The 18,034-nt window shown below is 43.1% G+C and overlaps 1 protein-coding gene across 2 annotated transcripts in view; it reads right to left on the bottom strand.

Moving 5' to 3' along the window:
* The window catches only part of SH3RF3 (SH3 domain containing ring finger 3), a 631,222-nt gene that overhangs the window by 105,558 nt on the left and 507,630 nt on the right, over nucleotides 1–18,034 (bottom strand). For both annotated transcript variants that reach the window (XM_073590505.1, XM_073590506.1), the window contains one exon: nucleotides 13,731–13,840. In XM_073590505.1, the coding sequence (XP_073446606.1) occupies nucleotides 13,731–13,840 (110 nt within the window). The remainder of the gene's footprint in view (nucleotides 1–13,730; nucleotides 13,841–18,034) is intronic.

Below are 18,034 nucleotides of genomic sequence, written 5' to 3'. Positions count from 1 at the left end.
ATTTTTTATTTTCACGGCTCTGTGTTATAAACTTCTGTGAAGCACTTGGAGGTTCAAAGTGCTCATCAGACATCTAGATAAGTTACTTGGGAGGTCTAGTTTCCAAAATGGGGTCACTTCTGGGGGGTTTCTACTGTTTAAGCACATCAGGGGCTCTGCAAACATAACGACGCCTGCAGACCATTCCATCAAAGTCTGCATTTCAAAACGTCACTACTTCCATTCCGAGCCCCGACATGTGCCCAAACAATGGTTCCCCCCACATTTGGGGTACCAGCGTACTCAGGACAAACTGGACAACAACAATTTATCCTGTTACCCTTGTGAAAATAAAAAATAGCGGGATAAAAAATCATTCTTGAAAAAAAATTTTTTTTTTATTTACACTGCTCTGCGTTATAAACTTCTGTGAAACACTTGGGGGATCAAAGTGCTCACCATACCTCTAGATAAGTTCCATAAGGGCTCTAGTTTCCAAAATGGTGTCACTTGTTGGGGTGCTCCAATGTTTAGGCACACAGGGGCTCTCCAAATGCGACATGGTGTCCGCTAACGATTGGAGCTAATTTTCCATTCAAAAAGTCAAATGGCGCTCCTTCCCTTCTGAGCCCTGCCATGCGCCCAAACATTGGTTTATGACAACATTTGAGGTATCGGTGTACTCAGGAGAAATTGCCCAAAATTTTTGATCCATGTTATCCTGATGCCCATGTGAAAATGAAAAAATTGATGCTAAAAGAAAATTTTTGTTGGAAAAATTAAAATGTCCACTTTTTCCTTCCACGTTGCTTTAGTTCCTGTGAAGCACCTGAATGGGTTAATAATCTTCTTGAATGTATTTTTGAGTAGCTTGAGGGGGTGCAGTTTTTAGAATGGTGTCACTTTTGGGTATTTTCTGCCATATAGACCCCTCAAAGTGACTTCAAATGTGAGGTGGTCCCTAAAAAAATGGTTTTGAAAATTTTGTTGCAAAAATGAGAAATCGCTGGTCAACTTTTAACTCTTATAACTTCCTAACAAAATAAAAAAAAATTCCAAAATTGTGCTGATGTAAAGTAGACATGTGGAAAATATATTTATTAACTATTTTGTGACACATAACTATCTGGTTTAACAGAATAAAATTTCAAAATTTGAAAATGGTGAAGTTTTCAAAATTTTCGCCAAATTTCCGCTTTTTTTTGCACAAATAAACGCAAAAATTATCAACCTAAATTTACCACTATCATGAAGCCCAATATGTCATGAAAAAACAATCTCAGAATCGCTAGGATGCGTTGAAGTGTTCCTGAGTTATTACCTCATCAAGGAACTCTGGTCAGAATTGCAAAAAATAGCCAGGTCATTAAGGTCAAAATAGGCTGGGTCATGAAGGGGTTAAAGTGGCTCAGGGTATGTGCACATGCTGCGGATTCTGCTGCGTTGTACAATACCATTATAACCTATGGAAAATGGAAACCGCAGTGCACACGGTGAGGAATTTTCCGTGCGTTTTTTTCTGCGGTTTCCAATCCGCAGAAAGAATTTACATGTCTTTCTTTTCTGCGGATTCCGCTGCAGTTTGCCATCTCCTCCATTGTAGAGGTGATAAACCGCAGGGCAAACCTGCAGGCTAATCCACAGATAAACCGCAGGTCTTCTGACCTGCGGATTTACCTGCGGATTTTGCAAAATCCGCGCGGAAAAATCCGCAGACCAATTCGCGGCATGTGCACATAGCCTCAAGGTACTGCATACCTTTTGAAGAAGTCTTGATACAAGAAGCACCTCTGCTTTCCTGTTCAGTGCAGGAGGAAAAGCTTAAGGCATTTAGTGCAGTTACAGGCACTTGAACCATGGCCTGTGCTACAGAAGACATGGTAAGTTTGGCAAATCAACATTCACTAAAACCATGGTTCAGTCAGACTGTTCCTGCATATGTTTCTGCCTGTAGTGTCTGTCCCTCTACAACCTAATTGCGAAAGACTGACAAAGACCTGCAAGGATGCAACCCAAAGCCACTGTACCCGCTCCAGCAACTGCAGCTTGATTTAACATTGTTACCAAAGATAAGCACATATGAGTACAGTATGCCTATGCTTGTGTGATTTTCAAGATGGCCTGAGGTATGGCCACAACTTAAAGCAACCTTAAAAGCAGAAGCCAAAAAATTGATGTTGAAGTAATACAGTGGGTACAGAAAGTATTCAGACTCTATTCTGACCTCTATAAAATTGTCACTCTTTGTTTCATTGCAGCCATTTGGTAAATTCAAAAAAGTTCATTTTTTCTCATTAATGTAGACTCTGCACCCCAATCTTGACTGAAAAAAACAGAAATGTAGACATTTTTGCAAATTTATTAAAAAAGAAAAACTGAAATGTCACATGGTCATAAGTATTCAGACCTTTTGCTCAGACACTCATATTTAAGTCACATGCTGTCCATTTCCTTGTGATCCTCCTTGAGATGGTTCTACTTCTTCACTGGAGTCCAGCTATGTTTAATTATACTGATAGGACTTGATTTGTAAAGGCACACACTTGTCTATATAAGACCTTACAGCTCACAGTGCATGTCAGACCAAATGAGAAATATTAAGGTCAAAGGAACTGGCCAAGGAGCTCAGAGATAGAATTGTGGCAAGACACAGATCTGGCCAAGGTTACAAAAGAATTTCTGCAGTACTCAAGGATCCTAAGAGCAGAGTGGCCTCCATAATCCTTAAATGGAAGAAGTTTGGGACCACCAGAAGTCTTCCTAGAACTGGCCGTTCAGCCAAACTGAGCAATCGTGGGAGAATAGCCTTAGTGAGAGAGGTAAAGAAGAACCCCAAGATCACTATGTCTGAGCTTTTATGATGCAATAGGGAGATGGGAGAAAGTTCCACAAAGTCAACTATCACTACAGCCCTCCATCAGTCGGGCCTTTATGGCAGAGTGGCCCGACGGAAGCATCTCCTCAGTGCCAGATATTTGAAAGCCCGCATAGACACTGAACATAGACAAAACTGAACTCATTATCTTTCCTCCATCTCACGTATCTTCCCTACCCGATCTATCTATTATGGTAAACGGCATCATGCTCTCTCCCGCACCTGAAACCCGCTGCCTCGGAGTAACTTTTGACTCTGCCCTATCCTTCAAACCACACGTCCAAACTCTTACCACCTCCTGTCGCCTCCAACTCAAAAATATTTCCAGAATCCGTCCCTTCCTCAGTTCTCAATCTACTAAAACTCTTGTACATGCCCTCATCATCTCCCGCCTTGACTACTGCAACACTCTCCTCTGTGGCCTCCCTGCCAACTCTCTTGCACCACTCCAGTCTGTCCTCAATTCTGCTGCCCGACTAATCCACCTCTCTCCTCTCTACTCCCCTGTCTCTCCCCTCTGAAAATCCCTCCATTGGCTCTCAATTCCCCAACGAATCCAGTTCAAACTACTAACACTGACCTACAAAGCCATCCACAACCTTTCCACTCCCTATATCTCTGAACTAATCTCCCAATATGTTCCCTCACGTAATCTCCGATCCTCCCAAGACCTCCTACTCTCCTCCACACTTATTCGTTCCTCACATAACCGCCTCCAAGATTTCTCCCGAATATCCCCTATCCTCTGGAATACCATGCCTCAACACATCCGATTATCCACCATCTTCGGATCCTTCAAACAGAACCTGAAAACCCATCTTTTCAGGAAAACTTACAGCCTGCAATAACCATTCTGCCGCCTCACCACTGCCTGAGCTGCTGCACCCCTGACCTTCTGTCTCTTCCCCACTATCCCGTGGAATGTAAGTCCGCAAGGACAGGGTCCTTGCCCCTCTGTGCCAGTCCGTCATTGTAAATTTGTTTACTGTTAACGATATCTATAACTTTGTATGTAACGATATCTATAACTTTGTATGTAACCCCCCCATCATATTTACAGCACCATGGAATTAATGGCGCTATATAAATAAATAATAATAATAATAATAATAGAGTTTTCTAAAAAACACATGAAGGACTCCCAGACTATGAGAAATAAGATTCTCTGGTCAGATGAGACGAAGATAGAACTTTTTGGTGATAATTCTAAGCGGTATGTGTGGAGAAAACCAGGCTCTGCTCATCACCTGCCCAATACAATTCCAACAGTGAAACATGGTGGTGGCAGCATCATGCTATGGCGGTGTTTTTCAGCTGCAGGGACAGGCCAACTGGTTGCAATTGAAGGAAACATGAATGCGGCCAAGTACAGAGATATCCTGGATGAAAACCTCTTCCAGAGTGCTCTGGACCTCAGACTTGGCCGAAGGTTCACCTTCCAACAAGACAATGACCCTAAGCACACAGCTAAAATAACAAAGGAGTGGCTTCAGAACAACTATGTGACCATTCTTGACTGGCCCAGCCAGAGCCCTGACCTAAACCCAATTGAGCATCTCTGGAGAGACCTGAAAATGGCTGTCCACCAACATTCACCATCCAACCTTACGGAACTGGAGAGAATCTGCAAGGAAGAATGGCAGAGGATCCCCAAATCCAGGTGTGAAAAACTTGTTGCATCATTCCCAAGATGACTCATGACTCTGGGAGGGGAAAAAATCTGTTGTATGAGAACATGCCAGCACATATTTTATGAAACAAGAGACAGTAAAAGCCAAAGCCAGGATAACAGTCAATGTACCATGGCAAAAGAAAATTGAGTTATCTCTCCCAAAACTAGGTTTAGCTGTTAAAATTGCACATAATACGGAAAATATTATTTTTTCTGTGTTTGATACTTTAAATGTACATTCTACATTTACAGGACTTCTGTTCAAGGGGACTAATCCATGTATCAAATGTTTGTAGGTACAGAAGTACCGGTATATTTTACTTTGAAGTTAAAGGTTTCCTTTTTCGAAAAGGAGTCCAATGTGATTCAATGATGTTACAAAATAAGTTGATATATTCTTGGGAAGGGAAAATACATTTTATAGGTGATTTATGTACGTTACGCTATCCCTTTTCCATGACCACATGCTTTTGCTGCTGAAAAATGCTTTTTTTCTTCTTGCTGTTGTGATATTCAATAGGTCAGCACTTTTGTATCCCTTTGCTGACCTATTGAGCAAGCTTAGGTGTAGACTTTCCTGAGAACAGGGCCAAAGTAACATGCTGTGATTTTGTTATAGGTTGAGGAAAATATTGGCACATGTGAATTGGATCATTGACTTGGATCATTGACTTTAATAGGTCGATATTCAATGTGAATATGTTCTGATGTACAGTGATGCAGATCTTGAAATTGTTTTTTTCTGTGTAAATAGGAACTATGCAATCTAAGAGTCTATTTGAATTCATTGATGCACAGAGTTATATGAACGCCACCTGGCAACATGCTTGCTGATTAGTGAATGTTTAAATGTGCACTGAACACTGATTTGGAATAGATAATTTAGTGCACACTGAGACTGACTTTTTTTTCTTGGCAGTGTGAGTCCTGTTTACTGTATCTTTGGGGCAGCGCAAAAGATCATTTTATAGCATGTTTAGACTGTACAATTTTCAGGAAACGAGCGTTCCTAAGAAAGCTTATTTACTATAATCCTGCAGAGTACATTGACCTTAAGGCCGGGATCACACATGCAAGGAATACGGCCGATTCTCACATTTTAATACCCGGCACTGCCGCCAGCACTCGGATCGGAGTGTCTGGCCGCATAGCAATACATGGAGGTGCACACTCCGCTCCTGAGTGCCCGCGGCAGTGCCAGGTATTAACATATGAGACTCGGCCGTATTCCTCACATGTGTGATTCCGGCCTATGAGTCTGACCGGTTAAGTTTAACCTTCCTTGTGTGAGTCCCTAGTGAAGAACAGGAGGATTTCTTAAATATACTTATCACCAGATGGGCTGCAGTTTAATATTCCACTGACTCAATATCATGATTTCTCCACTCAGTGTGGTGAGTGGCAGCTCAGCTGTCCAATCTAGAGCAGGGGCGTGCTGAGTTGTCAGTGGTGTGAGTGACAGTCCTAATCAATGCCGGGGTGTGCTGGTTTCCTACAGGTATCTACTGTTCGGAACTATTTTCATGCTATTTAGCTGTCTGTCTGCCTCTGATCTCTGATAGTTGTAGCTCTACTCATGTTAGGAACGGCGGAACGCACTAAATAAAATAAATAATAAAGTGCGTTCGCCGCTCGGGGTCCACCGTGCAGAAGGTGTTATAACTGCTGCTGAGTTATGGCAGACGTGCTATATGGCGGTATAATGCGCACAGGTTCAACTTCACCCGAAGTGAGCAAAGCGGACTCTGTTAACTCACAGAGGCGCTGTAACATAAACATACAAAAAGCTGAGCCTGTTAGTGTCACAGGCCTCAGGTAAATGCACACATGGTATCTGGTCACAGGAGCAGGACCCAAGGCAGAGGAGCTGCATCCGTCTAGACCTACCGTGCGTGCGGCGTCGCTACTGCGGACGCCAAGGAGGGCTGCAACTGCAGCGCTGCATAGGACACTGCCGCTAGTCAACAAAGCAAAGAAGCAGGCGCAATGTCGGACGCTAGCACTGTGGATGATGGTGTAGTGGCTTGAGGCTTGCCACGCGCTGGCGCTGACTCTAATCTAAGTCCCTGTACACATTCGTAATATTAGAGGGAGGGGATCCTAATGAGTCATTCGCAGGTTCATACATCCATCATCATTCACACAGTAGCAACTAGAGACTATATTAGCGCATGGCCGAATGGTCATGCGCGCTTTTTATAGCCGGGACCTTCCGTAAGCTTCCAGATCTCCGAGATGGACCAATGAGATCTGGAGCAGGACCTGGGCACATGACTCCTGATCTCCAATGGGAGATCATCTCGTGAGCATGCCCAGTAGGAGAACAGAGGGACTTAGTCTCTGGAGCGATCTGCTGCAACGCAATCTCTTCTGCGGTAGATAGACAGCAGGAAACCGCAGAATGTGAAGCTCTGGATTCCTGCAGAGCAGATGCAGAAACCTGACGCCTAACATTACCCCCCCTAGGGTCCCCTCCCCTCTGAGCTTTCCAATCCACCACCTTGTGCCCATCAGAGGCATAGGCCTCAGACTCGGCCGAAGGCAAGTCTGATGTCCCGGCAGGTGACACAGATAACCGGGACACGTGGAAGGCATCAGAGGTGGCAAAATCGCCAGGTTTAAGAAGAGACACTAGGGAGACAACGGGAGCGGCAAAACCACCAGCAGCAGAAATTGAAGTGGAACGCCGCAGTGTGTCTGCAGGCGTCTTCTCTCTCTGTTTAAGGAGGCTATTCCGAGCACAAGAGGCGCATGCCCGAATATACTTTTTAATGTCCTGAGCCCTGTGCGGCCACCAATAAGACCCTGCCAGGAGTTTTGTGGTCTGCATGTAGCCACAGTGACCACCCGCCCTGGATGCGTGTGCCCACGCGAGAACCTCCGGCCGAAGGTGAGGGGGGACAAAGGTCTTGCCCAGCGGCACAGAATTTGGCCATTGCGTGGCCCCGTTATCCTGGGGAACAGTGCTGACAGTGGTAACCGCAAGTGGAGCTTAGTGCCGGACATGCCTCAAGACTGACGCGAGACACCTCAATGGGCTCTGGGAGTGAACACTCTGGCTCAGGTGATTCCAGAGGTTCAAAGCGATTGGGAGCCGGAGTAACTTTCCGTCTGGAATGAGCACGCTCCAGCCCACGCTCCGAAAAACGGAGATCAATGCGGGTGGAAATGGCAATCAGCTCCTCCAGACTTGCAGGAACCTCTCTGGTAGAAAGAGCATCCTTAGCATGCTCCGCTAAACCTCTCCAAAACACAGGGAAGAGGGCTTTATCAGACCACTCCAGCTCAGAAGTCAGTGTCCGAAAACGAACAGCATACTGACTGACCGAAAGAGATCCCAGAGTTAATGCAAGGAGCTGAAGAGAGGTGTTGTGCGTGACCCGTGGTCCCAGGAAGACCTGCTTGATAGATGTTAAGAACTGAGCAGCGGTCCGAACCTCTGGGTCAACACGCTCCCACAGTGGCGTGGCCCACTCCAACGCCCTGCCCGACAGAAGGGAAACAATAAACCCCACCTTAGCCCGTTCCGTGGGGAATCGCGCAGCCAGTATCTCCAGCTGGATAGGGCACTGGCTTACAAAACCCCTGCAGGAGGCATCATCGCCAGAAAATTTATCGGGCAACAGGAGGCGGGAAACTGTCGGCGCAGGGGAGGACGTGGACATACGTGGAACCGCCTCTGCGATTGCCTGTAAAGCAGCCTCAGTAGACTTCGCAGCTGAGATAGCACTCTCAAGAGTAGCCAACCAGCCCTCTAGCTGGCGAATGTACTGTAGGAGATGCTGCTGATCGCAAATTACTAGCCAGACCCTGGCGCTAGTATAATGTTAGGAACGGCGGAACGCACTAAATAAAATAATAAAGTGCGCTCGCCGCTCGGTGTCCACCATGCAGAAGGTGTTATAACTACTGCTGAGTAATGGCAGACGTGCTATATGGCGGTATAATGCGCATGGGTTCAACTTCACCCGAAGTGTTCAAAGCAGACTCTGTTAACTCATAGAGGCGCTGTAACATAAACATACAAAAAGCTGAGCCTGTTAGTGTCACAGGCCTCAGGTAAATGCACAAACGGAATCTGGTCACAGGAGCAGGACCCAAGGCAGAGGAGCTGCGTCTGTCTAGACCTACCGTGCGTGCGGCGTCACTACTGCGGACGCCAAGGAGAGCTGCAACTGCAGCGCGGCGTAGGACACTGCCGCTAGTCGTCAAAGCAAAGAAGCAGGTGCAATGTCGGACGCTAGCACTGTGGATGATGGTGTAGTGGCTTGAGGCTTGCCACGCGCTGGCGCTGACTCTAATCTAAGTCCCTGTACACATTCGTAATATTAGAGGGAGGGGATCTTAATGAGTCATTCGCAGGTTCATACATCCATCATCATTCACACAGTAGCAACTAGAGACTATACTAGCGCATGGCCGAACGGTCATGCGCACTTTTTATAGCCGGGACCTTCCAGAAGCTTCCAGATCTCAAAGATGGACCAATGAGATCTGGAGCAGGACCTGGGCACATGACTCCCGATCTCCAATGCAGAAACAGAAACCTGACGCCTAAAAACTCAAGTGGTCTGTGTTACTGTGTGGTTTGGGTTCAAGTATTCTGATCTTTGTTGCCCGACCTTGGATTTGCTTTTGGCCATCCGTTTGCCTACCCCCTTTGTCTTATCCGCTACCCTCCTTGGAATTCTGACCCCGTACTGTGACTTGAGCGCATTTGCCTCACCCCTCTATTTATGATGTACCTTCCTGGCTTTTGACCTCGGACTCCTTGACTTCACCACATCAAGATATTCTTTATGTCATTATTATAACTTGATGATTATTATAGAAGGGTTAGATGAATTAAAGAAGAAAATGGAGCTGATTGAATATATCAGCCTCTCTGTACTTTTTTGCTGTTTTTTTTTCAAAGTAAGCACCTACATGCATTTTTCACACATGAGCAGTCTTATTAGATACCATTCATTTTCTTTACTATCTCATATTGCCATCTTAATTATGTTACTATCCTAGACTATAGTATAATGAAATCCTTCACTCTAGCTCTTTTCTATTTGAATGGATGCAGATAACAAGTCACACTTATTTCAGTACATAAAAGAAGAAAGCTTTGCGATTTCTCACTTATAACTAATGTCTCAGCTGCGCCATTAAAGCTATATTCAAATATCTTTTCTAAATATACCGATGGATAACAAATGTTATTGATTTATTTATTTAGCTATGAAGATCTGAGGTTGTGGGTTGTAATAATCACCTAGGCAGATTAACGATAAAACTAACTTGCTTTATTTCTTTCATCCACGGTTATACAGCAAATCAATGTAGATGTCCAAAATACAATGTCCTCAGTCCACAAGTTTCCAACCTGGGATCAGTAGTTCCACTGCCCCCATACCAGGCGATATCCACTCTCTCCCAACTTTTGGTTGGCCCACAGCTTTTGCTATCTCCCGCCGGTACGGTGTGCAGTCACAGCCTATGTTCCTCCAGATGACGGATATCATGACCATAGCTAATGGTTATCCCTCCAGGCAACAACAACATTTCCTTGTGAGTCTCCTCAATACCTCAAGCCACCCCCTGGAATTAAGCCCGGCCCTATGGAAATATCCTCCTCCAAACCTAACTGCTTTGGTGGGTGTCTCACTCAGGCTGAGCCCCATCACCTGGTAATGCATATGGGACCCCCTGTGGTGACGGCTCCCCTGGGTTTACTATCCCCATCCACACAATGGGCCTAGGAGCTGGGAGAACAATCGCTTGAGGCCCCCCGGGATATTGATGAGATTAATAGAATGATTGCTTTACATATTACCTTTAGCAATCTCCTGTCTGGCCTTATGTATACATAAGATCCATCCAGCATGTCTTCCTCTGCTTGCTGTCAATTAATGGACACTTTGATTCCTGAAGCTAAATTGACAAGCCAGCAAATCTCTAATCCATCAAAGCAAGGAAATCTCTTAACAAAACACAGCAATGATATCGACATAACCTGTGCTCCGTGCTGGAAAAAGTCTCATCCCGTAGAGCTGTGGACTCCACGCCTCACATTAGTTATTTTCGCTTCAAAGGCTATATTGAAATACCAAAATATAAAAAAATATTGTATAGTTTCTTCCCAATTGTCTGCTGTTCTGGCTCCCTTATATTGGACCCGAAAAACAATCAAAATATGTAATTATCATTATAATGTAGGATGTTTTGGTTATATTCAAAGCAAATGTCCACCTTTCGATAAGTTACTTCCTATACAGGCGAATTAAAGGGTGTTAAAGGGGACAAACCCTAGAAATCCAACATACTGGGCCTCATTCAATTATGGGTTGGTTAAAGAGGTGCCCAGATTCATGACAGCAAGTCTTGGGCCAATTTACTGAAGTTCCATAAAGTGTGCATGTCACTGGCTGGACTTTTATTACACCAACTCTGCATTTCTTTATTACACAAATCAACACAATCTTCCAACCTGGATCAGTAGTTCCACTGCCCCCATCCCAGGCGATATCCACTTTCTCCCAACTTTTGGTTGGTCCACAGCTTTTGTTATCTCCCGCCGCTATGAGAGGAAAATCACACAATCTTTTGCACAAATGTGGCAGTACAACAAAGTAATACTTGCACATAAGTCTCCATATGCATCTCCTCTGCCACTCTCTAATCTCTGGGGATAGGGCTGTACACCATCACGTCACAGGGACTGTAATAATCTATAACATCTCCCTGTCAATTGACTCCAATTTAGTTATTTTATTCCACAGTCTATAAAAGAAAGTTTGTGTCTAAAATAAAAATGTGCCCAGAAAAGCGTTTAAAAATATAAAAATGAGATGACTAAAACAATTAAAAAAAGAACAAAAATAAATTGTTTATTAATCTTCAATCAACTGAAATCTAACTAGGGTGTATCTGTCAGCTTTAAAGAGGATTTTTACTCTAAGTTTAAAAATGTAAATTACAAAAAAAAGACAAGAAAATAAAAACATTTAGAGGGGCTTTTAACCTAATCACTGTACTGAACCCTGCAAATATTTTTTTAACATTGCCTATGTCTTTCGCTGGACTCAGTGCTTTCTCCTCCAGACAGAACGGGCATATGGTCGAAGTCAAGAGAGTAGGATATTATTATATCTTTAGGGTCTGTTGCATGTTTTTTTTCCAAAATATTTTATAGATGGAAAATTGCTTTAATATGTTTCTTCTTGTAAGGGTCCATGCTCCAAGCGGCCAAAAAGACCCCAAAATAGACCAGACACCCCAAAAAAATGGAAATCAATGAATGTAACAAAAATTGTCCAAGAGAATGGAGTGGACACTTGATGGACGATGGTCATTTCGCGACTTCTGTGCTTCAATTGGTTGCACAGAAGGTGCAAAACGGCTGCAGTCCATCAAGTATCCACTCCATTCTCTTGCTGTCATGTTTTAATGACATGCAATAAAGGACTTTTAAAGGGACAGTGAGTGCCACCTCTTCTCTTCGTTCTCAGGAAATTTATCCTGAACTCTATGCTGAGCACTTACATCGGGGTTTCCATCTATATCTCCAAAAGGCGTGATTCATATGAAACACTTAAGGGATCCATTCCCTATACTGAGGCAGCAGAGTTACTCTGAACTATGTCTGGTTCCTGTTCAGTGGTGTCCTTCTTTTCAGAGGTACACAAAATTGTGGTTGCCCACGCTTTTATGCATGCTTAAAAACACAGACTGAGTGCACTGATGCCCAACCACTTGTTATGTTGGAGGATGAGTATGTGGGAGGACTAATGCACACCGTCAGTGGACCACCGCAGAATATCTCAGAAGATGATGAAATACAGTTGCCAACTGCAGCGTATTTCTGCAATGTGTAGACCGGCCTGGTGATATGCGATAACGGGCGGCATCTTGTATTAGCTATGGGCCTAGCCAGTTTCACGTACATCGCTTGTCTGGCACATGTGCCGAATTTGGTAGTTCAGAGCTTCCTTAAGAAGCATTCAATACATTCAATACAAAAAGTGAGACTCATATATTATATAGAGTCGTTACAAACATAGTGATCTATTTCAAGTGTTTATTTCTGCTAATGTTGATGATTATGGCTTACAGACAATGAAAACCCAAAAGTCACTATCTCAGTAAATTAGAATACTTTATAACACCAGCTTGAAAAATGATTTTAAAATCCGAAATGGATGAGGACTGCTAAAGGATCCAGTAAGTCTTGGCACAGAAAAGACAAGGTGAATATTGGTCAGTTTGTTGTTTTAAACCATTCTAAGCTCGAAAAAACTTTAAAGACTTTATGGTATAAAAATATTAAACACATGGTGGGAATGGTCTGCGACTAGTTAAACAATAACTTTTTCCAGTTAGCAGGTTAAAGTGGTCACATTATGGAATAGTTTTAATTTTTTCATTTCTTGTATATGCTAAGCTTTGCTAAGATCATGAAAAGGTTAGCAGAGATTCGCTTCCGGGTGGCATTTACTTTTACCGCTACATGTAAATGATCAGTCATAAGCAAGAGGAATACAGGAGGAAAAAATGACCAGGCCCTCCCCAGAGATGGCCAGACCTGGCTTTCTCTGTGTGAAACACACAGCCCTGCTCTCCTAGCTGTTCTCACTGCTAGCATCTATTGTGATTATGAGCAGAGAAGTAGAACAGGAATATGGGTCATTACAAGTTCAGTTCTCTTCTCACAACACTATCAACTCTGCTCTACTCTCCCTCCCACCACACTGACTACCATGAGATGAAAGCTGCAAGAAGTGTATGTCATGACACACAGCTCTGCTCTATTTCCCTACTTAACTTGTAATCACATTATGTGGCAGCAGTGAGGTCAGTGAGATGAGCAACGCTGTGTGCCATTACATGTCTCAAACAGAGAGGTCTGAATATTTTTGGGGACGTGTTCTTTTTTGACGCCTCTTGCTTATGATTGGATAATGTCATGCAGGGTAAAAAATAAGTGCCCATAAATGAGAATCTCTGCTAATGGCCCCTTGGTCTTGGCAAAAATTAGCATATAAACTTTACTAGTTAATATCTCCACAACAGAGATGAGAAATTCAAAAATACAATTATGTTTTATTCAGCTCTACAGCTAAGCAAACTCATCTGTCAACTACCTAAAGAGAAGAAACACTGATTTCCATTTTGAATGAGTGTACATAAATACATACAACACATAACATTTCTACTTACACATTAAGAGGTATTTGAACTTTTGATGAATTTGCTTGTTCTCCATTGAGTGTGCTTGTTTTTGGACTAGCGGCACCAGCAGCAGCTGCAGTGCCAAATGTAGACGAATCCTGCAGAAAAACAACATAAGGGATGGCTTTAACAGAAAGGAGCTATTACAAGACGTTATCTGAGGATCTGTTGTGACATATGCAAATTCATTTATTTCCCATAGTTTATATAACTTTAACATACTCAGCACATTGGAGAATACAATATGTAATATACCATCAATAATATAACAAATATGCAACCCTATATAGCAGAAAACAGACTTAGGCCTGTTTCACATTTCCGTTTTTTGACGTCAATCAAAATCCGTCAGTTTTAGAAAAAACGGATCCGCCCCTTTTTTGGCAGATCCATTTTTCCCCCATAGACTTACATTAGTGGTGGATTTTGACTGACGGTCGTCCGTCGCATCCGTTTTTTGACGGATCCGTCAGAATTGTATCGGCTCCCGGGCGGAGGAGACGGACTCTGAAACGTTTTTTCTGAGCGACCGTCCGCTATTTTCTACTGCGCATGGCCGCCAGATTTGCTCTGCCAGGGATTTTAACCCTGAATAGTGTTCCGGAAAGTCCGTGAAATCTCTCTCTCTCCTTCCTTTTCCAGACCACGATTTCTTTAAATTTCTTCCACTTCCAGTCTGCAACGGATCCGACCTAAAAACGGATCTTGTAGCATCCGTTTGGCCCATAACAGAAACAGATCCATTATTCCCACCTCTGGCGGATTTTGACTGACAAAAAAACACGGAAATGTGAAACAGGCCTTAGTCTGAAGGTTATAAGTGTGTTGAAAGTAGAAACAATTCCAATACACCATTCTTCCCTAAGGCGCAATCTATGGAAAAAGCGGTGGTCCAAAGATAAAGCAAATTTTACCTAAATCCCAATCTACTTGATGCCATAATCTAAACTATTTTCTAATATGCTTGCTTTAAGAATTCCCTACGATTCCCCTTTTATGCTAACATCTTCTTACTTTAAGGGATTGGTTAGTATTATTACTCAAGTGACTGGCCCCCTGAATTCTCATTTAGGTGGTGGGGAGGAGATATGAGACACCATGCACCATAGTATAATTAGTGTATTTTTACTTACACAATAGTTGCTAATCTTTTCATGTACGTTATGGAGACAATTACACAAAGTATCATGGAAAACCATTTGTCAAACACATAGAAATTAGATGCATGCAACACATAACTGCTGGCTGCTTTTTTATTAGCCCTATTTATGTCTGATCCAAAAGTTAAAGTACCAGCTATAAAAACTTTTTCAAGCAATTTAAAAAAATATCTAATTTCAAGAGAAATGTAGATAAAAAAGAAGCACTGATCATGAAAATAAACCAAAAACTACCGTATTTTTCAGACCATAAGACGCACTTTTTTCCCAAAAAATTTTGGAGGAAAGTGGGGGGTGCATCTTATGGTCGCCATATACTCACTTGCGACCATGGCTGGTGGCTGGTGCGGGTGCCGTGGGGCTCTGTGGTGGCGGGCTGTGCTCCAGTGCAGGGGCAGCGGCTCTCTGTGCTCTGTGGGGGGCTCCACCGCCATTTCCTCAAAGCCCGGAGGCCCCTGCACATCCGTTGCTGGCCGCCGGTCCGGGGACGGCACATGCTCAGGTTCAGATTTGAATCTCGTCTCCCGAGATATCGGGATGAGATCTGAACCTGAGCATGCGCTGTCCCCGGACTGGCGACCATCTTCCCAGCGTCCATGTTCCCGGAGGCCACCGCAACATGGCAGCAGCCAGCAACGCATGTGCGGGGGCCTCCGGGCTCTGAGGAAATGCTGGCGGAGCCGCTGCTCCTGCATCGGAGCCGCCGCCCCTGCACCAGAGCACAGCCCGCCGCCACCACCACACCACAGAGCCCAGCTGCCCCAGCGCAGCCCACCTGCCCCAGCACAGTGCCCTAGCACAGAGCCGCCACCACCGCACCAGCCTGGACCACTGAATGACCCCTGTGACCTCTCCTCCACCTGTTCTGGATCCCTTCCCTGGTAAGCTGAATTTGGACTGTAAGACGGACCCCCATTTGACACATTATTTTTTTCCCTATTTTCCTTCTGAAAATTTGGGGTGCGTCTTATGGTCCGGTGCGTCTTATAGTCCGAAAAATACGGTATATATTTTATAAACTCCCTAAATGCATCACATTTTTAAGGAAAAAGTTGAGCACTTATTGGTCGGACTTGTTTTTAGGACATTACTTGCAGTTGCCCACTGCTAAGAATGTGTTACGTTCTTGATCAGCATCCATCATCTCCTAAATGGGCAGAAAAACCCTAGAGAAAGTCTTAAGCCACCCTAAATTGAATTACTTTTTCCAAATCCTTCTTATACTGGTCCTTCAAACTTTGGCTATACCAACCTATACTTTTACAACCAAAGCATCTCTTCTCATGAGAACATTAGACTGGACATGACAAGCCAACAACAAGATCTGGACCACAATAGAAGACCACAAAATGATAACATTCACAAGCTGGCTTACAATAAAAAAAAAACAATAAAACTTTGACCATCCATTCAAAGATCCTCAGTCCAACACAACGCTAGACTTTTATAATATTAAATCCAATGTTCAGATTGTATGTCTCCCTACAAATTACAGGTCATGCACAACTGTTTCCTAACTAAAAGAACTGTGATCCACATTGACTCTTTAAAATAACCTATTGCTTCCCAAAATACATTTTCTAATACTTCATAAGAAGGTGATTTTATCCTAAATTGTTATGGGTCCATTAGCCAATACAAGGTGCTCTTAGCTCAATCATGAGACCCAAATAAATTATTATCATCCATATATCAGATATTGCTTTAAAGGAATACACCTTTGGAACCATGTTATCTATCATTAAAGAGATCTGAACACAACTCTTTCAGAAAGCAAAATTCAACGCATATAACAATCCTACCATTGGGCATGAAACTGTATACGGAAGTAGAATAACAAACGAATGTAGATTGTGCTGGTACACCTTGTCTGTCTCAAAAATGTCATCAATATATCACAAAGGTGTGCTGACGGTGCAACCTAGACAAGAGGACACATCTACAAGTATGGTGGTCCTGCTCCTGCCTTAAAACTTTTTGGTCTTTGACCTCTCATCTAAAATCTGCCAGATACCAAGACAATTGTCTTTACAAACTATCTTTCTCAATGTGAAAATATCTCTGATCCATCTACTAGAAGGGACTAAACTGTTGAGACACCATACCCAATTGCTTTCCCAAGTACTCTATACATAAGAGTACTTGTTCTGCCACGTACTCCTCTGCTTCTTAAGACAGAGCCGCTAACATAGTCCTCTAATGATGGCTTATCTCACCAAGTATAAAAGGATTGGCAATCAAAAATCAGACATGCTGGATCCTTACCTCTCCCAACTTTATATGTTGGGAAAGAGTCAGGAGGACCTCATAGACATTAGACTGTTGGCTGAGAAGGCCAATATTGTCCGGTTTGGCTGACGTTAGTCCAATGTTTAAGGGGACCTTCATTCCCCTCTTTTTAGAGATTAGCACAAAGTCTCAAAGACATACTTTCAAGTTTGAATGTTATCCCCTATTCATCGTTGGGGATCAGACTGATAGGACCTCCACTGATCTTGAGAACTTAGGTTTTTAAGAGCCATTTATGATTTTGGTGGGGTGGTCTATCAGCACAATACTGCTCTATCCATTCTTAATAGGACCAGCAGGTCATTAGGCATTAGGCTGGTCTTTGGAACTCCCATAAGAGTGGATAAGACATAACTACATAATACCGCTATATAACCCCACTCTTCAATCTCAACATCCTGATGTTACTGTGTTGTTACAAGTTAACTTTACTACACTGTTTCAATTGAATAAACATTAAGCGACTGCCGCAACACCACCGATCTCCCCCGCCCCTCCACTTCCTATTTATTCTCTTAAGAAAAATGTAATTGCATCAACAATAATCAACTAAATAAGCATTTAGTGGGAACCTTTGTTGAGCAAAACAACTGTGGCTCCTCTGATCACCTTAACATTGAACTTTTTTGTGTTATACTGAACTTTGAACAATAATGGCATTGTAATCATTCACATTGTCTGACTAGATTTGTATTAAGAACGTCTCAAGATTTTTACTAAGAAGTTCTTTGTTTCTTTCAACTAATATTTCAGTAGAAAGAACAATGAAATGAAAAGAACATAGAAATAATGCAAAAATGCCTGATATTTTTACTACCACTGCCCTCTTTACATTGTCTCAGT

The sequence above is a fragment of the Dendrobates tinctorius genome, unplaced genomic scaffold (assembly GCF_039654945.1).
Source record: "Dendrobates tinctorius isolate UK_male_01 unplaced genomic scaffold, ASM3965494v1 ptg000117l, whole genome shotgun sequence".
Lineage (NCBI taxonomy): Eukaryota > Metazoa > Chordata > Amphibia > Anura > Dendrobatidae > Dendrobates > Dendrobates tinctorius.
Note: the sequence above shows the minus strand (reverse complement) of the source record. Positions and strands in the feature narration are given on the sequence as shown.